Source organism: Sphaerodactylus townsendi, linkage group LG03, assembly GCF_021028975.2.
Source record: "Sphaerodactylus townsendi isolate TG3544 linkage group LG03, MPM_Stown_v2.3, whole genome shotgun sequence".
NCBI classification, from domain to species: domain Eukaryota; kingdom Metazoa; phylum Chordata; class Lepidosauria; order Squamata; family Sphaerodactylidae; genus Sphaerodactylus; species Sphaerodactylus townsendi.
The window spans coordinates 140,869,262-140,896,687 of NC_059427.1; the positions used below are offsets into that span (position 1 = coordinate 140,869,262).

Here is a 27,426-nt window from a genome sequence, read left to right on the forward strand (position 1 = left end):
ATGCTGGCAGGGGCTGATAGGAATTGTAGTCCATGAACATCTGGAGAGCCGCAGGTTGCAGACCCCTGATTTAGACCTACTTCCAGGTGGGTCAGCTTGTGCAGTCTTTATTCATCAAATCGATGCATTGAGACCACAGAGAGGAAACACAGGTTGCTTACCTGTAACCGGTGTTCCTCAAGTGGTCATCTGTATGTTTATTCAATGTGCTGTCCTTTCTGGCAACAGGTGGTTTTAACTTGCTGCAGCATTACTTTTTGGAAGAGCTGAGCAAAAAGCAGTGACTCCTCGACTACAGTCATGGGCTGTTGAGACTGCCTCTGAGGGGAAAAAATAATTTTTGCACTTAAAAGCTGGCTTTAGACATTTTAACATTGGGTCTGGGTGCAGGTGCAGCGCCCACCACAGTATGTGCACAAATGACCACCAGAAAAGCACCACTTACGGATAAGCAACCTTCTCTTATTGCTATTAGAAAACTTGCTATTACTTGACATTTCCCTTTAGTTGGTAATAAAATATGAACTTCTCACAATTGTCAAGTAGTTGTAATGAGACAGTCATTGTTAACAGTTAAGTTACAACGGGAGGCAACTGGTCATTGTTGCTATATATGGTAACCAAAAAACCATCCAGAGGCAAGGACATGAATAGGGGAGGGCAGCCGGAATGTTACCAATCCTTTAAGATGCCTCTAAAGCACAGGTGTCAAACTCGTGGCCCTCCAGATGTTATGGACTACAGTTCCCATCATCCCCTGTCAAAATGATGCTGGCAGGGGATGATGGGAGCTGTACTCCATCACATCTGGAGAGCTGCGAGTTTGACACCTGTGCTCTAAAGCTAGGATGCTAGGTACTGCTCTCCAGCCTTACCCAGGCTCAATCATTAGGGTTTGTGGAATGTCCTCTCTCTTTTCTTGAAATAAACTGTTGTAGAATAGCTGATCTAGGAGATGCGAACTGTGACTTTCACGCAGGTCACTCTTTTCTTCCAATAAGGCGGCGTTTCGATTTCCAGAATCCATCACGGATGGATCGCAATGTGGAGATGTTCATGACCATTGAAAAATCATTAGTTCAGGTACCATAATTTTCATTCCTATACATAAATTATTATTTTTTTGGCCATCAGATGCTCATTTGTCCTATTTGTTCATCTTCCAGAACAATTGCCTCTCCCGGCCTAACATCTATTTGCATCCAGACATCGACCCTAAATTGCAGGCCAAACTGAAAGACATCATCAAAAGGCACCAGGTGAGCAAGACGACAGAATGGCAGTGACTTTGTGTCAAAAGTCTTCATAACTGAAACTGAAGTTTGTTTATTTTGAGATTATTTATAATATATTTGCTCATCTGTTTGCTATTCAAGATGAACTATCTTTCTTTGAAATGTCTCTTCCTAAGACATCTGACAGTACCCCAGGCTTTTTCTCTTTGTTCTTGTTTAAGAACAACTTGTCCACTGGTGCGATGACTTCCTGGTATTTTCCAGTTGCTTTAAGAAATGCCAGTAAAATGTTGCAAGTTATATTCCTGGCTCGTAGACCTGCACCTGATTACATTGTCTACAAATCCTCTTTAGCTGTTGAATATGTTCAAGAAACTGGTACATTTACACATGATTAGGCTTTGGTTTGGGGAGAATGGATAAGGTGTTGAATTAAAAGTTTCACAAAGAAATGTGCTTTGAAAAGGTGCAAGAAAAGTAGAATTCCAATTGGAATAAGGCTAAGGGACAACAAAGGAGGACGTGTTCAGATCTACCATGGAGGGGAGATTCCTAGACCTTACAGAAATAGGTACCCTAGTGAAAAACAAGTTGGTTAGATCCAATAGTAAGAATTCAGGGGCTAGTAACATGCAAGCACCAAATCTTTTGATAGAAGGAACTCTTAAACTGGATAAATGGACTTTTCGGTGCAACTGTTTTCCTGTACCCTGCCTCATCTTAAATCATCCCTTCCTGAAAAGCAAATGTGGAGGTCTGGTCTTTATGTGCTTTTATGATTTTTTTTCTAGGGAACAGTAACAGAAGATAAGAATAATGCTTCCCATATTGTCTTTCCTGTTCCTGGTAGCCTCGAGGAAGGTGAGATTTCAGTCCATGCTTGAGTGGAATAGTTGTGGAATTATGGCTGTAATCTAAGTCCTTTAGGCTGGTCTGAAAAATCACTGGATAATGCCATGTGCGATTATAACTAGAATGCAGTGCTGTTCATCATTTGGTCTTGCAGATATTTGTTCCAATAACTTTATAGAGGAAATGGTCCATATGTGAAAGGAGTGAAAGAACATGCATTTAAAACACTGACATGGAGAAACTATTTATAAGCCTCATAAAGATACAGTGTATACTGTTATTCCTAATATCTATAGCCCCTTTTCATGTCTAGTTATTTTGAATTGTTTATGTTGTACATCCTTACAACAACCCTATGAGGTGAATGAGTTTTACTTTGAGATAGACATGGGTGGTATCAAGGAGTAAATCTGTTGAAATGAAATGTTTCAGCTGTAAAGTTAAAGGCTAGAAGTAACAGAGAAAAGCAGTAGATGAGAAAAAATATTCCCAATCAGATTACACTGAATGCCTGGGAAGATAGGAGCCCAAATTATTATGATTAGTTTTTAGAACAGTGAAAAGCTTTTGAATTTGGCATCTTGACCAGGGTGTACTGATTTCGGGCCGATTCTGCACGGTACAAATATAGCGGGTTGAGACGAAGGGCAGTACCCCGGTTTGGGCAAGAACTTCACATGGGTCCCTTCCTCAAAGCGGGTATGACCTGTGATATTTCCCTCAAGCCAGGTTTTTCAAAAAACATCAACATTGAAATATTTTTTTAAAATCCTCTGTTGAACCCACTTTATTTTTCCTGGCCCGCTGCCTGTTCTCCTGCCTTCCATCATGCCAGTTTCATTTCTGCTGAGCTGCCCATTGTTGTGATAGCCTGCCATTTCAGAAACATCCTCCAAGCATGGTTTCTCCTCTTGGCAGTAACTGTGAGCACCGTTTCACCCAAATGCGTACAGCAGCGGATTCACAACAAACGGGGCTGTTGTGAGCAATGGACCCATTTCCTTCTCTTTTTATTTTTTGGGTGCTCCCAGCATGTAGTTAGGCAGATGCACACCTTTCGATGTGGATGGGACATATTTCTTTGCTCCCTTTTTGGACAGATTTTATGATTTTGTATATCACAGTATTAAGGGGGGGGAGTGTTGCATGCTTTATGTTTACATGTGTTGTGGTTTCAAAACCCAAAACTTTTTTCCCATGCTGGAGAAATGGGAGGGGAAGTCCTTCTTGGGTTCCCGGGGTTGCTGTAGATTCTCCACCAATCAGAAGCTTTCCCTTAGCAGAGGCTAGGAGTGGGTGGAAAGGGAACTGTGGTGATGAAATCAGAACGCAGGAAAAATGGGATTTTTGTGCTTGCGCATTTGCATTGTAAAAAAAAAGTAAGTTCGTGCAAAGGGGCAGAAAGAAAATTGATTATTTCTGTCACGGAAAATGGGCACCCATGCGAAAAACAAAAATGGAATAAAATAGACCTGGATTAAAAAATAACAGATGCAACTCATTATTATTATGCTGTGCAGAAATAACCTCAAACACAGGAGTTTTGTCTCCATTGCAATTCTCATGTAATGTTCTCTAGCTAGTTCTCTTCATTCTTTCAAGAAGTTTCATCTTTTTTTCTTTTTTATCTGCATTTTTTTTCTTGGACTTTGATTTATTTCAAGCTCATCAATTGACAATTTGTTTCCTTTCCTTTCCTATCTTTTCTTTTTCTGTTTTATTTAGATTGTACATATACAGGTATGATCCGTCTATAATTTTATTCTTTTCGCTACCCCATAGATTTTAAACGCTTTTAGGAATGATAATACCATGCAAATAGGAAACTCCATCTCAGTAATATATTGACTTTAATTTGTTGTTCTCTGGATGGTTTGTTGAAGGCAGCAGGAGAAGAGGGCGAAATCTCAGGCGTCCTTTTGTGGCTGTAGTCTGTCCTGATTGTAACACAGTAAAATCTGCAAAGGGAAAAGCCAGGACTGTACTTCCCTCTTCTACTGCATGTCATTCATGGGAACTGATTGAGTGAAGATTCCTTCTCAACCCATCCAGCTTGCAACATCTGCCCGTGTGCTTACTCTGTGCTCTGCATCATTATATAGTTGAGCTAGAAAAAACAAATTCTTCCCTTTCCTCACAGAAAATGTCTTGCAGTAGTGCAGTAGTGATTTGGCGTTTGTCATGTAACTGTTATAATTTCTTCAATTCTTGTTGATTTTGTAGAAGAATGGGTTCGGCCCATCATGAAGAGAGACAAACAGGTTCTTCTGCACTGGGGTTACTACCCTGACAGGTCAGTGTGACCCAATGCTAAATGGCTGGAGGATTTCTACATACTGGAAAAGCAGGTGTTGCTTATTTCTCCCTCTTGTTATTTGTGGGGGATCCATCCCACCCAGGTGGGCACTTTGGGCTGTAGCAGGTGAGGAAGGCAAGAAAGTTTCGTTCTGCTGATGGAAATCTCTTCTGTTAGCAGATGTTTTTGGGTGAATCCGGTCTTCCTTCCGATGATGATAAAATCCCGGTGCATGAAACTGGAAGAAAACTTCCTGTATGCAGCTGTTTGGATTTTGCACAGTGGCGTAGTGACTAAGAGCAGGTTCACTCAAATCTGGAGAATTGAGTTTTATTCCCCACTCTGCCACTTGAGCTGTGGAGGCTTATCTGGGGAAGTAAATTAGCCTGTGCACTCCAACATATGCCAGCTGGGTGACCTTGGGCAAGTCACAGCTCTTCAGACCTCTCTCAACCCCACCCACTTCTCAGGGTGTTTGTTGTGGGGAGGGGGGAAGGAGATTGTAAGCCCCTTTGAGTCTCCTTATAGGAAAGAAACAGGGGGTATAAATCCAAACTCTTCTTCTCTTTTTATTTCAAATTTATGCCCTTTTCCATTACTTTCTCTCAACTTCACCTTGTATACTCAAGAGAGGTTGTTACACTCTGGGTCGGATTGTGTCTTGCTCGGATAGGGTTGTACAGACCTGCTTGTGTCTGTCTTGTTCAATTCCATGCCCATTTCTTGACATGATGTGTGAGTGAAGTTGGGAATTAACTTTTTAACCACTGCCTGCTGTCCTGCACAGCTATGACACTTGGATTGCAGCAAGCGAAATCGAAGCTCCTGTGGAAGATGCTCCAACAGCTGAGAAACCCCGGAAGGTAAGCTGTTTTGATGTTTGGATCTTTCTTTTTGTTTGGCTGTAAACCAAGCTTGGAATGGGTCACTCTGTGATATTCGAAAGGCTGTGGGCCTAGCTGTATTTTGCTGTGTAGATTTTTTGCCTTGAGTCCTGTTAAGCAGATGTGCCTTATCGATTCTATATTAATACATACTTCTCATAACTTATAGGAATAGGAGACTAAAAGCAACACACACACCCAGCCTCGTCCCGTGGTATTTTCTAAATCTGAAAGGCACCGAGGGAGCTGCTGTTTGCCCATGAGTAGTCATGCCTGGGAATTCAGTTTCAGTGTAAAATTCCCAGCACATTTCTTTTTGACAAGACCCAGTCCAGACCTATAAACAGTGGATTTCTTCACACGGATTTTTCACCAGTTAGAACAGCACTGGGCCACTTGTCTGAGGAGCTTCCATATTCTGAGTGGTTCTAGAACTTTTCATTTTAAGTTGGAGCAAAGAGAAACCTCCTTTGTTTCTACTTGAAGGGGAAATGTCATGGCAGCTGCAGGCACTGCCTTCAAGCTCTACCACTGGTATTAAGCTATACCGTTTCCCCCTTGTTAGTCCTTTAGCAGGGCTTTTTGAGATGCAGCTCAGCAGCAAAGCGGGACTCAAGGAGCCCGGTGATGTCCGTCTCTCTTTTCCTGACACTCAGGTCCATGCCAAGTGGATCCTAGACACAGATACTTTCAACGAGTGGATGAATGAAGAAGACTATGAGGTGAACGATGAGAAGAACCCCGTCTCTCGTAGGAAGAAAATTTCTGCCAAGACACTCACAGATGAGGTATGCCACCTTTGGAGAAACTGGAGGTCTTCACTTTGAAAAGGAAGGAGCGGAGTAGTATTGGAATTAAGAAGCTCATCAAGTTGCGGTCCCACTTCTGAGATGTTGTTGGGGTCTGAGGCAGGGATGTGCAGAAGGTGAACTGTAGCTACCTTCTTCTTTCACTGCAGCTAGTGGGACATTTCAAAGGAGGGCAACAGTCAGCAGTCTACTGGCAGAACTGTCCCTTTGCTAGCTGTTGCATTGCTTGGAGCCACTAGAATGGACTCCTGCCACATCTCCCTCCCCTCAGGTCCTGCAGAATTATCCCCCTTGTCCCATGAAGCCATCTGCTGCTGCATTGAACATCGAAGAGAACCACACAATTAGACCAAGGCCCCCAAGCCTGACATTTGTTCAAAGAGCCCCAGAAACCAGACATTATTTATTATTTGCTATCGACACGGTTTAATCAGAAATTGTCTTCCGAAGCAACTTACGACAATATGGATACAGGACTATCCACAAACAGTAATTACATCAATTACAAAATCATCCAACAGAGTTCAGTGCAAGATCTCAGTATGACCTCAGTCCAGCCATTGAGGAGGGAATGGTTCCCTTGGCTTTCTTAGCAGCAGCTGATCGGCCCCACTAGTGTGGTATGTTTTTTCCCCTCTCTCTCTAGATTAATAGTCCTGACTCAGACCGACGAGACAAGAAGGGGGGAAACTATAAAAAAAGGAAACGTTCTCCCTCCCCTTCACCCACTCCAGAATCCAAGAAGAAGAATGCCAAGAAAGGGTAAGGGCTGTTAAGCCAGCCTTTCTTGCTTGTTGGTTCATAACCAAGGTGATTCTACCAGTACACTTGTGAAGTTTGTACCCTATTCTTTAAATTGCCCAGTCTCTTAACAATGATTAGATATTGTAAAAATGTGGATAACTTCTGGCAGCCACCTCTCCCCTCATATTATGAGGGACACAATTTGTTAGTGCTGGCTGGTTTGGAATAATCAGAAGTCCCCTGTGTATCTGTCAGTATTCCCTTTACTGCATCCACCTTCAGTACTGGTTTAGTCAGCACCTCTGAGTCCATGACTCCTTGCTTCCCCATGTGAATGCATGATCTCGTCTCCCATTTGGCCTTTTTCCTGGGAAGTAAGCAGGTAGGACTTTAATCGAGCAGCTAGCACTTCAGTGGAGAGACGCTATGCCCCTTTGGTCCAAGGCTTTGATAAATAATGCGATGGAGCCCAGGGCCTTTTTGCTGATTTGGGATATCTATGAGAAAGCTTATTGGATAGTTCCTCTTACGCCACCTTCCACAGGCCTTCCACTCCTTATACCAAATCAAAGCGTGGACATCGGGAAGAGGAGCAAGAGGACCTCACAAAAGACATGGACGAGCCTTCTCCTGTCCCCAATGTTGAAGAAGTCACACTACCAAAAACAGGTCAGGACCATAACTATTTTTTTAAGAAGAAAAAAATAACCTTATTATATTCAATAGTTGCAATTCAATGAAAATTACTTAAAATACATGTGTAAGTTGTTTCATAAAGAAGCAAGAGAAAGGGAAAGAAAAAACAAGATTAAGAAAAGAAAAAGAAATACAAAAATCAGCAAGTTATCGACATCGATGTCTCTTTATTTTTCCCCAAGAATGTATATTCTTATAGAATATACTGTGATAGAATATCTCGACTAAGCCTTAATAAGATACTTCCAAACCGTCTAATTGTTGACTGTATATTTCCAATATACATAATGTTAATGAAAAATAAATTGTTGACCTAATTCAGGATCATAATTCCTTATTTCTATACAATACTTTCACATTGTTCACTCCTACTCCCAACATTTATTCTATTTTCTCTTCATTCTATTACTATGTTTGTATTCATAATAGTATTCATATACTTAATAAGTGGGAGCCACACTTCATGAAATTTTTCTAATGAGTCTTCTCTTAGGAGACAAGTCAATTTGTCTAATTCGGCAATAGACTAAATTTTCCCAGTCTTCTCGTCCACGTTTGGTACTGTCTGCTTTTTCCAATTTCTGGCCAAAACAATTCTTGCTGTTATCAAATACGGAAACAAGGTATGATGACTCTGTGACATCTGTGCCTCTGTTATTCCTAATAAATAGGCTTCTGATCTCATTTCATATCCCATCTTGAGTATCTTTTGCACCTTCTCATGTACAGCTATTGGCTTACTATCTTACACTGACTCCACGTGTGATAAAATGTATCTTCTTTACTTTTACATTTCCAATATATGGGTGAACAGTCCTTAGAAATCTTAGAAAGAGCAACTGGCAACATGTACCATCTGTGGAATGTTTTTTTGGAAATTTTCCTTTAAATCCATACTCAAAGTAAAGTTTTATAGTGTGCCCTACATTTTGTGCCCATTTGACCATCACATATTTCACTATTCTCTGCTCTATTTTTAAAGAGAGTTTCAATTTACACATTTTTCCAACTAATTTTTTTATCATTTTTACATAGCACTGCTTCAAATTCAGTTTTATCTTGTACAAACCCCCATCTTTCTTTATCTATTTTAAACATTTCTGACAACTGAAGATAGGTAAACCATTGGCATTCCCTATCTCTTATTTTTATTTGGCTCCTTGGTTGTAACTTAACTTTCTTATGTACATTTTCAAGTACCTCTTGATACGTTAGGCAGTTTCCCAAACACATGATTCACCAAATCAGGGTTCTACTATGAAATTTAACTTTATATTTTGTCCATACTCTTATTACTGCTTTTCTTGTAAAGTGGTTTTTGACCTCTTTGTTACTCGTGTTATCCTGGGGGCATAAATAATTATGCCAACCTTTGATGTTATTTTCTATTTCTAGGAGATATTTATTTCTAAGTGTTATCTACTCCTTTATCCATACCATCACACAAGCTTCATAATAAGTTTGTAGATCAGGTGGAGCCAACCCCTCCTCTTTCTTCAACATCTATTAATGATTGATATTTTATCCTTGTTTTTCTTCCTTTCCAGATAAACTCTATAGTTAGAGGCTTTCTCTCATCACACTCTGTCAGTCTTTCCTCCAGAGCCAGCCCCCCCTCTGCTTTTCTTCCCTGTCTTCACGTCCTTCATCTTTTATTCTTAAAGGTGACTTGCCTCTTTACATCTTTAAGAACTTATTTTGTTTGGTTTCTCTATCCTTCAGAGAGTCCTTAATTTCAAAAGTCTCAAAGTGCTCTTTTTCTGTTCCCAAGGGGATTCGCCTCTGTATTGCTTGAGGGATATTTCCTTTAACTCTTGCACTTAAATTAATCAGGGCAGCTCAATGCCCCCTCTCTTTTCTTTCCTTCATTATGGTAGGGCAGAGGTGTCCAACTCTGGCACTTCAGATGCTCATGGACCACAATTCCCATCAGCCCTTGCTGGCATGGCTAATTGGCCATGCCAGCAGGGGCTGATGGGGATTGGAGTCCATGAACATCTGAAGTGCCAGAGTTGGACACCCCTGGTGTAGGGGAAATTCTGTCACAGTTTTACCTCATTCTTGGGAATCAAGAGACCAGTCCAGCTTCACTGTATTTGAAGTTCTTCTCCTAGGAGAGTCAGTATTATTGAACCTTTCCAATCCTCTGTCATCACAAGTTGCCTGCCCTCTCCTTAGCTGTCTTCCACTCACTTTGGTAGCAATTTCTCACGCTGTATAGTTTACAGACAAGCCTCCAGCTGCAGTAGACTTGTTTAGCTCCACCCCCATTTAATCCTGGGAAGGTTAGCATGATTTAGTTATTGCTAAACTGTTTATTAACAGAGTTTTCCTCCACGACGGAGAGACCTGCAGTTTCGTCACCTGACCCCGTCGTCCAGGACCATAACTATTAAATATCCTTTCCACAACCATTGTTAGCTTGGAGTTTATAGGTCAATTTTGAACTGTGTATGTTGATCTGGGGAATAAAACAAGCTTTTCATTTTTCCACTAGGTATGGCTTTGTATTTCCTATAGCGAAGTCTGGGGGAAATGAACATACAGAAGGATGCTTCTGAAATACTCAGTGGGCAGCAGATGTAAAGATCTTTTGAGATTTTTATCCCAGAAAAAATATTTCTTCCTTGTTCTGTCTTTCACAGTGAACACCAAGAAAGACTCCGAATCTGCTCCTGTGAAGGGTGGCACCATGACTGATTTGGGTAAGAGACCCTTTTGTGTTCCTCTTTGTGGAGCAATAAGAACAGTCTTTGGCTTTCATTGTTCCCTTCCTCTCTTCAAGGAGTCTTATTTTTCTTGTAATAAGCTATATGTTGGAGGGAAGCAAAATGCTTTTTGTCAGTTCCAGGAGATTATCTTATAGGTTTTGAAGGGTGCACCTTAGAGACCAACAAGATATTCAGAGTACACAATTTAAATTGTGTAAATTTAAATTGTGTTTTAAATTGGGGTTTTAACTGTTTAATCCTAATAGAGCCATATATATGTATTATTGCTGTATTTTGTTATGTTTTAAACTGTGCTCTACTTATTTATATTCATATGTTGTGCACTGCCCAGAGCCCTTTGGGGGAGGGCGGTATACAAAACTAAACAACAACAACAACAAACAACAACAATAATAATAGCAGCCAACAGATTTAGACGGTGTACAATACCAAATCTGCAACCTTAGAGGAAAGGAACAAGAAGCTATAGATATATCATCTGAAATCCAAAGAACTATGCAGCTAGTTCTTTGAATTTGAGGGAGACGACACCTGTTCATCCTCAAACAAGAGCCCTTTGTTCTCCTGCTGTGTGGCAAACCTCTTTCAAAACAGGAGAGTTTCAAAAAGAATTTTGTGTGATGTTGTGGGAGTCAGCTACTACCAAAAGGAAAAAAGTCAAACATTCTGTTGAACTAATATTAGCTTTTTGCGTGCGCATAAGCAACTCATTGGCTCTCAGTGGTTATGTTAATCTTATTTCTTTAGATGCATATTTATATATTTGTTGCTATCTCTACTTCAAGGGCAGCCAACCTTTTTTCTGGCGCATTTCTGGCAGGAGGTGAGGGGCCCAAGAACTGCTTCCCAAGTAGGGGGCAGCAGGAGGCACACTCCAATAAAGAATTACTTTCTGTGATGGAGATAATCTTCTGATGGAGCAAAGTCTGTCTTTGCTGAAGAAAGCGTTTCTTTTTTGGAGGAAGTCTTGGTGGAAGGGACACTTCTACAATGAAAAGTGATTTACTGCGTTTTTAGGGACGTGTATTTGGCAATCTCGGAAGAACGCAAGTGAGCCTCTTTCTCCTTGCTGCCTTGTCTCAAGTATGTGTTAAGAGGCTGTATGAATTGAGACTTCTTTCCTAGACTTGAGCTCCCTGGTCCTTCTTTTGTTTTCCAGATGAACCAGAGGATGAGAGCGTGGAGACTGCAGGAAAGGTAAGCCAAGCAGGACTGTCACGTTCCAGCTGTAGCTTGTCTTCATTTTCTTTAGTCAATTAAGGGAATCATCAACATTTTTGTGCTAAGTCTTTTGCCTCCCCACCTTTATATCTTTGTTCTTCATTTTCTTGGCTTCTCTTGGGCACAGTTCCATTACTCCAGTGCTGAAAAGATAACCGAGAAGCATCTCTTTGAAAGCCTGGTTTGTCACCAGTAATGATCCTTGTACCTTAACATTCTCTCACATAACGATTTGATGAGCACCATATAGTACAGGTTAAATGCTTAACCATCCAAACCTGGCTGTGGCACCATCTGGTGCCGCCCTGCTTCTTCTGTGGAGGCTTTCCAGCGACCTGGGGAGGCTTGAACAGTAAAGCCTCCCTACTACCGTGAAGTCCCCACTGGGCTGAACGGACGATGGCGTAAGTCTGAGGCCCAGGCCACTGGTCTAATGCCAGCACAGACCAGGAGAGAGCCAACTAATGTTGGTTCCTCCCATGGCCTGCTCCCACTGTGCTGGTGGCAGGGGCCCTGGAAAGCTGGTGCAACATCCAGCACCTGTCCAAGCGCCAGGGTGGGCTGCAGTGGCCGCACGCTGGCGGAATTGCCCCTCCACTGGGGCAAGTGCCCAGGGGAGGGAGAATCCACCAGCACAGCCACACATCACTCCCACGAGCAGATTTGGGCCGCATCCAAAGATACCTTGGCATGGATGGTCTTACAATACAATGGAAGACAAACTGCTCATATCAGTCATACAGTTGATTCCACCCAAGGAAGTACAGAGGCCACATCAAGATTCTATCACACTGAAGGAGGTGGTTTTATTCCAGCTGCAGTTAAGCTGTTTTTAGCCAAATCACTATCACACCTCACATATGGCACCCAATTAGACCCCTATACTAGCTTAGAGAGAATATAGTCAGGCTTTCTTAGAGCCCTCTTTAACGTTCCAAAGTGTGTGCCCAATGTGGTGCTCCGACAGGAGGCTGGGCTGTTCAGAGTAAAGACCGGGGCTTGGTTAGTAATCTATTACTGGCTGAAAATCCATCTTCAGCCTGTTGGTCTTATACTCTGTGTCAGCCAACCCTCAGTCTTCTTGGAGCATGGGAATAATTAGCAGACTTCTCTCTATAGGTCTAGCTCCTGACAATTTATTAGAAATGAGTTCGAATATAGCAAAAAATACGGTTAGTCAACGATTCTCAGACATCGAGTCGCATAATGAGATTACCCTTCTTTCAAGCCCATATAGATTTTAGTAATTGGGAGGGATTTTCCATTGTTCCTTATCTAACACCTTTCACCGTCTCCAAATATCAGTGGACCTTTTCCAAACCTCGTTTTAATGCCTTTCCATCAGCTATGCTTAGTGGGAGATTTAATTGTGTACCTGTGGAGACCCAACTATGTCCTTGCAACTCTGGCACAATTGAAACAACTACCCACCTTTTATTGTATTGTGGATTTTATTCGGATGTTAGAAAGGGTTGATTTTCACCCTTGCTGACCAGAATTTTTAGATGTTTGGATGACGTTATTGTTCACTTTTTACATTTAAGAGTATGTAGTGGCGAAGTTTAGTTATATAGCCAGTAAAGTGCGGAAAACTCTGTTTGGTGTAACAAAATTGTAACATTGCTGCTTGTATATGGACTATCCTCTCAGGTTTTGATCTGCTGGTCAAATGACTGTGAATAAACACATCTGAACAACTGAACTGAACTCAGATAACAAAACATTTTCCTTGTTTCCTACCTTGTCACTTGTCACTTTGTCTTTGCAGCTATGTGTCATCATCCTCTGAGTTCTGCATAAAGCAGGCTCTTCATATCAAGGGCTGCATGAATTTAAAATGTCATCAAACGTTCTTAAAAGGAGAGTTAGGAATATCAGTCAACAGAAAGAGGTGTATCACAGACAGAAGTCTGTTACACACTGTGTCAGACACAGTGTGTAACATACTTCTCTCTGTGATACACCTCTGAAGATGCCAGCCACAGATGCAGGCTTAACGTTAGGAACAAGAACCACCAGACCAAAGCCACACAGCCCGGAAAACCCACCACAACCAGTTGAATCCGGCCGTGAAAGCCTTCGACAATACATTAGTCATCAGAAAAGCTATGGATATTATGTGCGTGGCTTGCTCAAGAGACTTCTGCTTTTCAGGATGAAGAAGAGAACAATGCTGGCAACAAAGGAGAGCAGACAAAGAATCCCGACCTTCATGAAGACAACGTGACAGAACAGACCCATCACATTATCATCCCCAGTTACGCAGCCTGGTTCGACTATAACAGGTTCTGTGATGGGGAGTGGGGGGTTGTTCTCCCATCGGCCCCTCCATCCTTCTGGCCCGCTTCAATGCTTCCTTGTGCTTCCTCCACAGTGTTCATGCCATTGAACGAAGAGCCCTTCCAGAGTTTTTCAACGGCAAAAACAAGTCCAAGACTCCTGAAATGTAAGACTGCTCTTCTTTATAATGATGCCCACGCTTGCTAATGTGGTAAAAAAGCCTGTGCTTTTGAACTTTAGGTAGCTGAGGGTAGTCTTTTCCTTTTTTTCCCCTTCTGTTTTATCTGATTAGAGTAGATGCAGACTGGCTGTCAGGATACTAGTCATTTGTGAGAGACTCAATATTGGGGTGAGACTTTGCAGACAAAAGAGGCTAGAAGTGATGATTCTTAATGTTTCCTTTTTTCCCCCTTCCCTGCTCTTCCCAGCTACTTGGCATACCGCAATTTCATGATTGACACATACCGGCTCAATCCGCAGGAGTACCTAACCTCCACTGCCTGTCGCCGCAATCTGGCTGGAGATGTCTGTGCCATCATGAGGTGTGTTGAAATACGGAACAGCCGAGCCGAGAAAAAATTAGCTACATTAGGACATCTGTGGGACAAGCCAGAATTTTAGAGAGGCTGCTTCCAAGATGCGAGCATGCATTGTGAAAGTGGGAGCAAAGAAAATGTTGCTAATAATCCCTCTTCCATTTGGACAGGGGATGCATTTCTAAGCTGGGGAATGCCATGAATATTAGTGGTTTAATGGAGTAGGCATTTGAAACTTTATATTTTCCATTTAAAACAGCATGTCCTCAAAACAGAAACTTGTTTCTATGCAGCAGTTGCTTGCTTGCACTAAAAGAATCAGTCATTCTGGAGCAAGTTGTGTGAAAAGGTCAAAAGGATGTCTTCTGCTGACCACGTTGCTGCTTGAGTCTGTGCCTCCCGCTTACTCTGAGAGTGTGTCCCATCTGCCTTTGGAGCAGAGATGGCCTACTGTGTTCCGTTCTTACGTGGCACTTTGTGCAGCAACAGTTTTTCTTGTTTCTTAGCTGTTGTTTTGTATAATAGTAAAACCAATCTACACGTGGTTGTAGGGGTGATTGAAATTAGCCGCAGAGTGTGCTGATAAAGTAACCAAAAAGCATGAGTTGTTAATATCCTGTCTTGGCAAAGTTCATACAGTTTATAGGATTATTCAGCATATTCAGGAGCAGCAGTGGCGAAGTGGCTAAGAGCAGGTGTGCTCTAATCTGGAGGAACCGGATTTGATTCCCCGCTCTGCCACCTGAGCTGTGGAGGCTTATCTGGGGAATTCAGATTAGCCTGTACACTCCAACACTCGCCAGCTGGGTGACCTTGGGCTAGTCTTTGATCCTCTGAGCTCTCTTAGCCCCGCCTACCTCACAGGGTGTTTGTTGTGAGTGGGGGAAGGGAAAGGAGTTTATAAGCCCCTTTGAGTCCTATAGGAGAGAATGGGGGGATATAAATCCAACTCTTATTATTATTATTATTGCCGTCTGTCTTTTGTTGTAAATGCAGCTCCTGATCTTGAAACCAAAAAGCAGAGATTCTGAGCTCAGGACTCATCCCTCATCCTCTGTTTCAGGGTCCATGCCTTCCTAGAACAGTGGGGACTCATTAATTATCAAGTGGATGCTGAGAGCCGGCCAACACCAATGGGACCACTACCTACGTCTCATTTCCACGTTCTGGCTGACACTCCTTCAGGGTTGGTGCCACTGCAGCCTAAGACACCCCAGGTAAGACTGGTGGAAAACGCAGCAGTTTATCACACGTGAGAAGAAAGTTGAATTAAACTCCCCATTTAACAGCTGTACATTGTAGAATCTGCTCATTAGCTTTGAATTATATCTGCCTCTTTCAAGGATGCCAGCCAAGGAAAATCTATTGATTGTAACTGTACTATGTGAATGAAATGTATTGAAATTTGCATTGTAACAGAACTAACGTTTGGAAACCAGTTGATAGATGGTATATTTTCTTTTTGAATTTAGATTAAACTGTGCAAGGTTCTAACTTAAAGTATATTTGAAAGTTCATTGAAATTCACAGTATTTGTTACTGTTATCCAAGGAGTGCAAGGGGATTCCTGGTATTTACTTTTGCTGCACTGACAACGACAACACCCCCCCCCCCCACCCCGTATTTTGGATACGGCAGGTTATTTAGGGACAGATTATTGTGCCCATTTGAGCTGGAGGCAGAACTATGTAGGTGGGCTGCTAGCTCAACTAGCAACATTTGTAGTGCAGGAGCTCAATTCAAGCCCTGTTGCTTTAAAGCAGGCAGAACCAGAATTAGGAGGCTTCTCCCACTGCAAGAAACTGAGCGTGAGTTTAGCTGCATAGCCCTGCCGCCAAAGCAAGCGGGAGATATAACGCACTCCTGAATAACCTCCATTCATCTGAAGAGAGTCAGACTTTGTGGTAAGCCCAGTGTTGTGTTTCCATTTAAGCTCAATGTGCCTCCACATCAGCAAGGGCAAATGCCCATAAAATGTTGGCCTTCCTGAGCGGGAGTGGGGGTTTTGAGTACCATCTTGCTTACCCTCTAGAGCCGTCAGAGCGACAGCGACACCAAGGCTGGTCGGAAAACCAAGGAGATTGAGGACCTTGTCACAGAGACGGTGAAAGGGAAACCTGAAATGGTAGGAGAGGCGAGAGCCTTTAAAGGAGTGGGTTTATAATACTTGGGTTCCTCAGTAGAGAGCTAAGGGGCTGGGGCTGCTCAGGTGCTTTCCCATGGCCTTGGAGATTTGTGAACTTTCATGTACACAAAAGCCATTCTGCTGAGTTTTTTAGAATGAATAAGAAGAACTATTAGGTGCAGAGGAGGCAAATTAGATGCAGCTGGCTGCAGTGCCCATTGGCTACTTGATGCTGTGGAGTTTCCTTGTTGGAGGGATGGGGAAGGCAAGTCATAGAAAATTCAGGCGCTTCCAACGAATGACCTGTGTTACTGTCTCAAGTATTTGTCCACCTATGTCCATTTACCATTTCAGTATATAATTGAGCAGTGTGTTCTGAACGATGAACCAGAAAAAGCAAAGGACTATGGGAGAGGTAGTCTAGAGCAGTGTTTCCCAACCTTTTCAACATCACGGTACCCTTGACCTCACTCTTCATATCTCACGGTACCCCTGCCATCCCCCCACCTTCCCCTCCCAGTGCCCCTGCTTGCCACCACCACCCCCCCACCTTTCCCTGCCAGGGTGAAGGGAAGCACTGGGGGGGGGGCTGCTGTCCTTACGGCAGGCCCTGCCTCCTGGGTCAGCTCCATGTCCTTGCTGGCACCAGTGGGAGACACCACAAAAATGAGGGGGGCCAGTAGTGTTTCTGCGGTACCCCTGGGACATGCTCACGGCACCCCAGGGTACCACAGAACCCTGGTTGGGAATTGCTGGTCTAGAGGGTGCCACTTCTCACGTACAGGGGAGCTGACAGGACAACAATTTCCAGACTCCTTCTCACTCAGTTGGTAACACATCTTAAAGCTCTGGGGTCCTCACGAGCTGTACTATTCCTTGCCTGAGCCAACTCTTGATTAAGTCAGCAGTGAGCCCGGCACCAGCAGCCAGGATTGGACAAGTCACCCTGCCCCAGGCTGTTTGTGGGAGGAGGCCTCACTGCACCCAGAACAGCTCTGGCTGAGGCAATGAGACTGGGGTTGTGGGGCGAGAGGCCTTACCACACCCACCCAGAGCACTCCAGGCAAGAGAGAAGGAGAGAGCTAGGATAGATGGCCAGAAAGACAGAACAAAAGTTGGGGCAGTGTGGCAGAAACATAAATAGAGAGGTGGGGTAAGAAGAGAGGAAGAGAGAGCTGGAATAAGTGGGCAGACAGAGAGAGCTGAGGTAGGGGAGCAGAAAGTTGGGGTAGCAGGACAGAAAGACAGAGAAAGAGAGAGCTGGGATAGCCGGGCTGAGCTGGGATAGTGAGGCAGAAGGAGAGATCTGAGGTAAAGGGCCAGAAAGAGAGTTGGGGTAACAGTGCAAAAATAGAGAAGGGGTGGCAGGATGGCAGAGAAGAAGGGGAAGAACAGAAGAAGAAAAGTGGGGTAATGTCTTCTCGAGTCCCTACTTGCTGGTTCCCACTTGCTAGAGCCCATTGTATTTTTTCACACAACGGGCTCCCCATCTTCATAGGCACCCTGATGGTTCCCCTCCCCTTTTGCAAAACTGGGATCCAGCTTTGCAGATGGGGTGGGGGCGGATATGGAGATGGAGAACTCTCCCCATCTTCACAGGCATCCTGCAGCCACCCTTTGGCAAAACTGGGATGTTTGGGGAGGCATCATTTCCTGTAGACATGCCTTGTCCGTTGCCCTGGGAGCAGAGCCGTAGAGAGGGGGAACTGTGACCGGGGCATGCATGTGTCCTGCGCCCCTGCCATGCCCCGGAATGCCTCTGCCACACCCCCACACCGGCACGCACCCAGTGCATCACGCCCACGTCCCCCCCCCCCTTGGCGGTACGCCACTGCCTGGGAAATTTGTTTTCCAGTTCCCATTGTATTTTTTCATAGACTTTATTTCTGGTCACAGTATAAAACTGTTTGCAAGCACAGTGTAGTCTTTGCTGTGAATTGGTCACAAATAAGAATAAGAGTTGGGTGTGTTTTTTCGGAAACTCATTGGCAGGAAGTTTTCAAGTGAAGCTTAAAAGGTTTCAAGTGAGGGGCTTCATTTTTAATACTTCATGGAGCTCATTCTCCCCCCTCCCCACAGCAGACCACAGCTTCCCAGCAGATGTTGAACTTCCCGGACAAAGGCAAGGAGAAGCCACCAGACATGCAAAACTTTGGACTGCGCACTGACATGTACACCAAGAAGAATGCTCCCTCTAAGGTAGAGAGAAGACAGAGGGTGTGGCTATGCTCAGACGCTTACCCAGAGAGGGATGGGTTCTCATGTATGGTTTCCTCCCCCCAGAGCAAAGCTGCTGCCAGTGCTACTCGTGAGTGGACAGAGCAGGAGACGCTGCTGCTGCTAGAGGTGAGCAGAAAGAGAAGGTTCCAGTTAAATGATACAGTTAAAACGTCCCCTAATGTCACTTAGTAGGGGATCCCCCCTCCGTTTTTATTTACTAAACTTTTTAAACTGTTTTTAGCAGCATTGAAGTAGGAAAAAGCTAAAAACAAGTGCAAAAAGGGATTGTTTGTTTGTTGATCGGTTGGATCTCTGAAGCCTTTATGTTTTGTATACCCATACGCTGACAGTTCTTTTTCAGACTAGTGTTGTTTTCTGCTTTGTCCAAGAGTGATATTTTTTCCAGCACAATTCAGCAAAGGTTAGATGACCCTTTCCGAAAGTTTGCAGAGATGCTTCCGTGAGAAGACTCTAAATTATTTAGAGATAATACTGATAATAAAAGACATCTAGAATAATTTATCTTTTATTCTGGCTTGGATATTGAGGCTTTATGCGACATCATACCTTTAGTGTCCTTGTTTTCCTTAACCATGATGAATTTATTTCTGAGTATCCAATCTGTGTATTAACCATGCTTCAACATTATATCTTCACCAAAAAAATCTCTGCGGAGAAGCAGCTTTTGCTGTTGTTTCCTGACTCGTGTCCTCTGGAGACAGAATTTAGCTTTGTAATCAAAACCATGTTTGAAATTGTGTAAAGGTATGGTAACAAAATTTGATTGAGCACTATGTCTTCCCCAGGCCTGGTTATTCAAAGACCAATTACTCTGTTTACCTTTTTCTCTTTTTTGCTTGGATCTGCTACCAGTTTCTAATTGATCCTCCATTAGATTTCCAGATATCTCAGGAAACTCCTTTCTCCTTTTCCTTCTGTTCATGCTTCTCCAGGCTGAGAGGGTAAACTCAACTTTTCCCTTGGTGTCTAAAATCTTCCCAGTTAAAATCAGATTAGAATAGGAAGATTGGTGGTTGTCATCTGAAACTTGATTACTTTTCCATAGAAGAAAAAGTATACAAAATTAAAGTTGGAAAAGTCTTTATGGCACAGATACATCCACACCAGTTCTTAGATTTCCACACAGCCTGTGAATTGAGGCATTAAATAGTTAATTATACTGACAGTGTTTTGAAGCTGTGTCTCTCAGACTAAGGTTGATCAGACCTTCAAACTCTAAAAATACTATGCTTCAATTATATTGATTTAGACGCAACTGTAACCTTGGCTACTGAATTCCAATGAAGATTCACACAAGCACTCAAAGGCAGGCTGAACTTCTGAATATTTTCACGGATGTACAGCATGCACTAATGCTGCTGCCAGATAGACTGAGTTAAATCAAGGCTATTTCAAAAAGGCCAATTTAACTTGTATTTTTTTCATTAATTGTTTGGATACTTCCTGAATTAGTGCCCTCTAATTACTATAACTATAACACACATGGATTAAAAACCTAAGACTTCTACTATATCAAAGGATACGCTGTGTATTTTAGACAATGATAGTGCAGCACTTATTTTTAGATAACAGTGCTCATGTAAAACATATAAGTACTGGTAATATTCAACTCTGGAAGATGCTGCCTCTGTCCAGGGTTGGTTTCTGTTTGCTTAGTCATGTACCTGTGCTGTACTCCCTTATCTTACAAAAGTAATCTCAAGGACTGGTGATAATTAATGATCAGGTCACTGGGATGGGAGGTAAACATAAAGCACAAAAAAGGAGTAAAAGGTCACCTAGATGGATTAGTAGATGCCGCTTGTGGTGACCTCTGCCACCCAGAATCCAACCATAATATAAAATGCACGTACCATATAGTCACTAAGGCAGTGGTTTTTCCCACAGTTCCTACTGATCACAAGCTCAGTTGTAAGGCCTGTATTAAGTTCAGATTTCACTTTAAATCATACTGTTTTTAAAAGAGAAGTCACAGCTGAAACTTTTTTTAAAAAAATTAAAGATCTTTTGAAAAAAATGAGTTTTAGTTTTTAAAAGAGCAGTAACAACAGAAAGAACAAATCAGTTATTATCCAGCGTTCGTACTGCTGATTAACTCCTTCTGATCCTTGTCCTTTAATTCAGATGTCTATTTCTCCCCTCATCTGTAGGCCTTGGAGATGTACAAGGATGACTGGAACAAGGTTTCCGAGCACGTTGGCAGCCGCACTCAGGACGAGTGCATTCTACACTTCCTGCGTCTCCCCATTGAGGACCCTTACCTGGAGGACTCAGAGGCCTCCCTTGGACCCTTAGCCTACCAGCCCATCCCCTTCAGCCAGTCAGGCAACCCTGTCATGAGCACGGTGGCATTCCTGGCTTCTGTCGTGGACCCTCGTGTAGCATCTGCAGCAGCCAAGTCGGCCCTAGGTAATTGACCTCCTTTCCTGTGCACATCTGCCCCAATTAGCAAGCCCAGAAATGCCAGCAGAACCCATTATGTAATTGATTCCAATTCCTAGACTATTATTTTTCACAAAACCTGGTGGGGTGGTAGAGCTGGACTGGGAAGAACTTGAAGGAGGAAGGATTTTGGAAGTGGCTGGGCTTTTAGTAGAAGGGTCACGGCATAAATGCAGGACACAGTGCTATTATCCCTCTGATTACTGGAAGTGCTGTCTGCCCCAAGTCTGTATAGTGTGCCACCCACGCATTACCTAGCTGCTCTCTACAGTCATAAATTGGAGTTATGTAAAATGAAAGCTGAGGATCTCAGGATACTGAATTTTAGGTCTGTGTCCTGGGAACCAGTAAGGAAATTTCCTTTTTTTTTTTTTTGAATTTTTTTAATTGTATAGAATATATGTACATTTGTTACATTCAATATCTTTGTTCCATCTATACATTTTTCCTTTTTCTCCCCCCTCCCCCCTTCTTTTCTATTGGTTATTTCATGCAAGCAGCAGGAGGTTCATTCTTCTTATTCTCTTATTCCATGGTTCTTCGTTAAATCCAGCTTCTTCCATCCATTTTTCATATATTGTCCATAGCTTCATAATATCTTCTATTTTTTCTTGCCATAATATATTTTTTGTCAGTCTCTCAAAAATCTCTAACTGTATTTGCTCCCAAATGTATTCCAACCATTTTGAAACTGTCCATTTTTTGTTATCTTTCCAGCCCAACGCCAACACTGCGTGTGCTGCTCTGATCATTATTTTATACATTGGTTCCAAACTTCTGTTCACTCTTATATCATCTATTATCCCCACAATTAGTAAATCATTATTTACATCAATTTTCACTTTTACTAACTGTTCTACATATTTCAAAATATTCTCCCAAAACTTTTTCACCATTTTACATTCTATCCACATATGAGTATAATATGCTCCTTTTTCTCCACAATGCCAACATTTTGGGCTTAATCCTTTAATCATATAGGCTAGTTGTATTGGGGTTCTGTACCATTTGAGTAGAACCTTTCTTTCTAATTCCACATATTTTTCAATCCTTATCTTCTTCATACTGTCCATAATTCTTTCTATTTTTTCTTCCTCTAAAATTTTTTCTTTCTCTTAAGGAAATTTCCTGATGTTACAAATGATATTTTTCATATCAACTGAACATCCAGTTGTCTCCTACCTTTATCTGTTTTTTGTTCTAGCTTCACGAGTGCCTTAGATCTGTGTCAAATATGCTGCTATCTGAAACATGACTACTGCAGCTCAAGTGCCCTGGCCCCAGTGGTGGGATCCAAAAATTTTAGTAACAGGTTCCCATGGTGGTGGGATTCAAACTGTGGCGTAGCACCAATGGGGCAGGGCGGGGCACAAAGGGGGCGTGGCTGGGAATTCCGGGGGTGGGCCATTCCTGGGCGGGGCAGTGGCAAGGACGCAGCCGCTGTGCCGGTCCTTGGGCGGGAAACGAATGCACGCAGGCGCAGGCTGCCACGCACGCCGGTGCACCTCCTGCTAGACTGCTTCAAGTTCTGCGCGCTACTTCTGAGAGGAGGGGCGTAACTAAGGCAAAAATCATGTGGCAAATCACCAATTAGTAACCCCCTCTCGGTACACACAAATAATTAGTAACCTACTCTCAGGAACCTGTGAGAACCTGCTGGATCCCACCTCTGCCTGGCCCCTTCCCTGCTGCCTGAGCCCTGCCTCGCCTTGTGGGGCCAGCATGGTGTAGTGGTTAAAAGCAGGTGGATTCTAATCCAGAGAAATGAGTTTGATTCCCCATGCCTCCACCTGAGTGGCAGAAGCTTATCTGGTGAACCAGATGTGTTTCCGCACTCCCCCATTCCTGCTGGAATGGGCTAGTCACAGTTCTCTCAGAACTGTTTCAGCCCCACCTACCTTATAAAGTGTCTGTTGTGGGACAAAGAAGGGAAAAGAGCTTGTAGGTCACCTTGAGACTCCTTACAGGAGAGGAAGGTGGAATATAAATCCAATCTGTGAGGGAAATAAGGCCACTTCTTGCAGTGCTGCTCAAACATTAATATCCCAGTACAAGTATAGGCTTTGGTCAATCAGCAGTTCCTCGTGACATGTGCCTGCACATGTTTGCGAGTAGTATATTATTAAAAAAATAGTAACGTATGGCCACAACGTGCAATGGTGGATATGTGAGATTTTCACAGATTGTGAAAGTCCTAACACTAGGAAGGTGCACCCAAGAACTGATTAGGTCGTGGTATGTTGGGTGACAAAAGTCTGGGCCGCTGGACTCTAGATCCCACCACTGGATGCTAGAGCAGATCTCCCCTGAAGTGAAAGGTCCATTTCCATTGGCTCTGTGTCACAAGTGCTTCCCTGCCCATCCTGCAGCTGCTGCATCATCATCCGCGGGACTCCAGCAACGGGGCTATTCCACCCTAGTCTACCCTTCTCCCTAAAACCACATTGCCCATATTGTTTCTCAGCTGTTGCTCTGAAATGAGCCATTCAGCTGGAGTGTGTCTTCTGCAGAGGAGTTTTCCAAGATGAAGGAAGAGGTGCCTACAGCCTTGGTCGAAGCTCACGTCCGTAAGGTGGAGGAAGCCGCCAAAGTGACAGGCAAGGCAGACCCGGCATTTGGGCTGGAGAGCAGCGGAATTGCAGGGACCACATCCGATGAACTGGAGAGAATAGGTGAGGGGGGCGAGCGGGGCGCCTTCCGCGCTTCAACCCGTGAAGTGCCCTCGTTGGACCTCGCCCCGTGTGCGGTGGGGACTAAGAAGGGTGCCGAGACGCAAGAGACCAGAGCCGGCCTGGCTTCCGGCCTGGAGCTCACACTCAATCGCCTGGCTCAGGGTAAGGGGTTTCCCATTATCACTCCATCTAACCCCCCCTCCCCACCCTCTATTGGACCGGGTCAGCTAAAGGCTGGGAATTGTGGATAGAGCTCTTCTCTTCCAGGAGTATAGTGGCTAGATCAGGGGTAGGGAACCTGCGGCTCTCCAGATGTTCAGGAACTACAATTCCCATCAGCCCCTACCAGCATGGCCAATTGGCCATGCTGACAGAGGCTGATGGGAATTGTAGTTCCTGAACATCTGGAGAGCCGCAGGTTCCCTACCCCTGGGCTAGATCAAGGAGTTGGATGAGATCATAAACTATGTTCCTTAGAGCACATCTGGTTTCAAGCTGGAACTAAGTAACTAGGGAACAGTGGAGAAGATTGGCATTTGGATCTTTTTTGTCCCATAATGTAGTCCCAGCCTCAGAGCCCGAGCAAGAGTTTGTTGGGCCTTGGTTTAGAGGGCACCTCCTCTGTTGTTCTTTGTAAAGGCCCTGGAGACAGGATTCCATACTTTTCTGAACTCCCTGGTTCTTTTTAGAGCATTCCTTCCCACTTCCATTCATTATTCCACCTCCCCCCCTCCCCTACAAAAAGCTTGGGTGGGACCATTACTTACTGGCTCTAATATTGGCATCTTTTGTTTTATCTTTTTTTCCCCTCCACTGCTCACTCAGAAGAGAGCTGCACAGATGAGAATCGGGCAGAACCACAACCATCAGAGGAGAAGAAAGAGGTGAAGGTGCGGGAGGGCAAGGCCTAGAACCTGATATATATTGGGCAGAAATGCATTTGAGTTAAACCCCGGGACATGGTCTAGGGCAGAGGTGTCCAGCTCTATCTGGTGCTTCAGATGTTCATGGATTACAGTTCCCATCAGCCCCTGCTGGCATAGCCAATTGGCCATGCCAGCAGGGGCTGATGGGAATTGTAGTCCATGAACATCTGATGCACCAGAATTGGACACCCCTGGTCTGGGAATAGTTGAGGAGGTGGTAAAATGAGGGGTTGGCTTATAAGAAACCCCTCCAGTGTGATTGCAAAGCTGTCCGCGGCTGTCTGTAACTCTCTAAAGAGCCAGTATGGTGCAGTGGTTAAAGAGCGGTAGACTTTAATCTGGAAAACTCGGTTTGATTCTCCATTCCTTCAGTGGACTCTAATCTGGAGAAACAGGTTTGTTTCCCCACTCCTCCACATAAAGCCTGCTGGATGACCTTGAGCCAGTCAGAATTCTCTCAGAACTCTCTCAGCCCCACCTACCTCTCAGGGTGCCCATTATGAGGGTTTGGGAGATGATTGTAAGCCACTTTGAAACTCCTTACAGTACAAAAAAAGCAGGGTATAAAACACAACTCTTCTTCTAAAGAAAAGCACAGTGACATCCAACTGGGAACAATCCCTTTTCTCAAAGCCTTTTGATGTATTAAGCTTCTCGTGTGTTATTTTGAGGTTTTCTGTCTGGGTGACTGAAGGGATAAAGCTCTGTTCCGGTGCTGAGATTTTTCTAACTGGGTTTTTTGTGCTCTGTGTACAAGTTCAAGCTGTACTTGCTGGTCATGATCTGGGAAAGGATAGTGATTTTTAGAGTGGCCATCGGCAGCTTTTGGCATCACGACCTTCTCTCAATGCAGGAGCCAAGAGAAGGATCCTTGGAGGAAGAAGTGAAAGAGAAACTCGGAGAAGTGCCTAGGAAAGAAGAGGATAAGAGCAAAGAGGCTGATGGAGAGAAGGAAATGGACAAGAACGAGGGGGATCCTATGGGTAAGCACCACTTTCCGGGAATGGAAGATTCAAATCTGGCAGAATCTTAGAGACCAACAAGATTTTTATAGTATAAGTGTTGACAGAGAAAATAATGACTGAGAGAAATTTTTCTCTCTTTCTCACAATACTAAAACCAGGGGGCATCCATTGAAAATGCTGGGGGGAAGAATTAGGACTAATAAAAGGAAACATTTTTTCACGCAACGTGTGATTGGTGTTTGGAATATTCTGCCACAGGAGGTGGTGATGGCCACTAACCTGGATAGCTTTAAAAAGGGCTTGGATAGATTTATGGAGGAGAAGTAGATCTGTGGCTACCAAACTTGATCCTCCTTGATCTGAGATTGCAAATGCCTTAGCAGACCAGGTCCTCAGGAGCAGCATTGCTTTCACATCCTGCATGTGAGCTCCCAAAGGCACCTGGTGGGCTACTGCGAGTAGCAGAGTGCTGGACTAGATGGACTTTGGTCTGATCCAGCAGGCTAGTTCTTATGTTCTTAAGTGTTCAAGAGTCAAAGCTGCCTTTGTCAGATAGGTTACCTGAAGAAAAGAGATTTGAATCTTGAAAGCTTAAACACAGCAAATCTTGTTGGTCGCTAAGCTGCAGACTGACACAGCTAGCCTCTGGAACTATCTTCCAGGATATGACCGGACTTGTACTAGTGCTAGTTAAGTAGGAGCTTAAACTTACTTAGGAAATTGAGACCACATGTCTCAATGGTTATATTTTGCCTTCATCTTTGTGCAATAACCCCAGGTTCCTAGAAGATTAGAAAGCTTGCATGGTGTGGGTGGGCAGGAAAACCAGAGGTTTGTAATCATGTTTGTGCCAGTTGTGTGGGTGGCCATGTTGACAGAGGACAAGTTGACAGGGTGACGTGGGATATTTTGCTTTTGATGACAACAGCAGTAATGAGAAGTAAACTCAAGAAGTTCCTGCAGCTCTCCCTCTCCGTTGTTTCATTGGTGTCAGACCAGTCTCCCAAGCTGGTATCCAGTCAACAACTGTCAGTGCAATGCACGTAGATTTCCTCCATGTTTCCCTTCCTCCACAATCCCTTTTCATTGTTTGAACGAGGACACTACTAGCTGTGAGGCCCATGTGGAGGAAAGCCACCCAGATGTGGGGTGTGTGTGTGTGCAGTGATTAGGTAGAATGGGATGAAATCTCCCTCTCCTCTGCTCATGAAGTTCCATTGGTAGAAGAGGAAATAGTAATTTCACCCAATTTCCCCTCTTCATACACACCACCAGCCTCTTGGTTTTTTCTTCTTGTCCATATGGGTCACATAACTTCAGGCATCTTCTGGTGGCCCCAAAGGGATTATGTGGGGGAAAGTCCATGCTGTCATCCCCTTCTGTGGGCAGTTGTTTGGATACAACCCAGAATGTATGACCAAAGATGCAATGAAGAACTCTGGGTATCGATGGGTATTCCCCCTCCCAACCTGATTCTTTCCCACTCTGCTCTCAAGCCGCAGTCGCATAGGTTCCTAGCCACAGTTCCCATGGCGTGTTCTTTGCTTTCCAGCTGATGGAGACAGGGAGAAAGAGCCCAAAGATGGCCAGGAAGAGGGACCCAAGGATCTTTCCGAGACTGATGGTGAACGGAAGACCAAGGTGGAGAGGGACATTGGTGAAGGTAACCTCTCCACTGCAGCAGCTGCTGCTCTGGCTGCTGCAGCAGTAAAGGCAAAGGTGAGTGGCCAGGGGAATCACTGGATGCTACGGCCTTTGTAGGCCAGACTG

The 27,426-nt window shown here is 43.8% G+C and overlaps 1 protein-coding gene across 14 annotated transcripts in view; it reads left to right on the forward strand.

Annotated features, from left to right (window-relative positions):
- SMARCC2 (SWI/SNF related, matrix associated, actin dependent regulator of chromatin subfamily c member 2) overlaps nucleotides 1-27,426 on the forward strand; it is a 48,948-nt gene that overhangs the window by 13,627 nt on the left and 7,895 nt on the right. For 2 of the 14 annotated variants that reach the window (XM_048488546.1, XM_048488541.1), the window contains exons 4-26: nucleotides 1,002-1,083; nucleotides 1,167-1,259; nucleotides 2,027-2,096; nucleotides 3,813-3,827; nucleotides 4,311-4,380; nucleotides 5,171-5,246; nucleotides 5,924-6,055; nucleotides 6,723-6,838; nucleotides 7,365-7,489; nucleotides 10,162-10,221; nucleotides 11,408-11,445; nucleotides 13,624-13,754; nucleotides 13,844-13,915; nucleotides 14,178-14,291; nucleotides 15,349-15,502; nucleotides 16,318-16,410; nucleotides 18,490-18,609; nucleotides 18,694-18,756; nucleotides 20,802-21,060; nucleotides 23,604-23,927; nucleotides 24,591-24,655; nucleotides 25,545-25,674; nucleotides 27,209-27,375. In XM_048488546.1, coding sequence (XP_048344503.1) covers nucleotides 1,002-1,083; nucleotides 1,167-1,259; nucleotides 2,027-2,096; nucleotides 3,813-3,827; nucleotides 4,311-4,380; nucleotides 5,171-5,246; nucleotides 5,924-6,055; nucleotides 6,723-6,838; nucleotides 7,365-7,489; nucleotides 10,162-10,221; nucleotides 11,408-11,445; nucleotides 13,624-13,754; nucleotides 13,844-13,915; nucleotides 14,178-14,291; nucleotides 15,349-15,502; nucleotides 16,318-16,410; nucleotides 18,490-18,609; nucleotides 18,694-18,756; nucleotides 20,802-21,060; nucleotides 23,604-23,927; nucleotides 24,591-24,655; nucleotides 25,545-25,674; nucleotides 27,209-27,375 — 2,569 coding nt within the window. The remainder of the gene's footprint in view (nucleotides 1-1,001; nucleotides 1,084-1,166; nucleotides 1,260-2,026; nucleotides 2,097-3,812; nucleotides 3,828-4,310; nucleotides 4,381-5,170; nucleotides 5,247-5,923; nucleotides 6,056-6,722; nucleotides 6,839-7,364; nucleotides 7,490-10,161; nucleotides 10,222-11,407; nucleotides 11,446-13,623; nucleotides 13,755-13,843; nucleotides 13,916-14,177; nucleotides 14,292-15,348; nucleotides 15,503-16,317; nucleotides 16,411-18,489; nucleotides 18,610-18,693; nucleotides 18,757-20,801; nucleotides 21,061-23,603; nucleotides 23,928-24,590; nucleotides 24,656-25,544; nucleotides 25,675-27,208; nucleotides 27,376-27,426) is intronic. The other 12 variants (XM_048488544.1, XM_048488542.1, XM_048488545.1 and 9 more) reach the window with 12 other exon arrangements.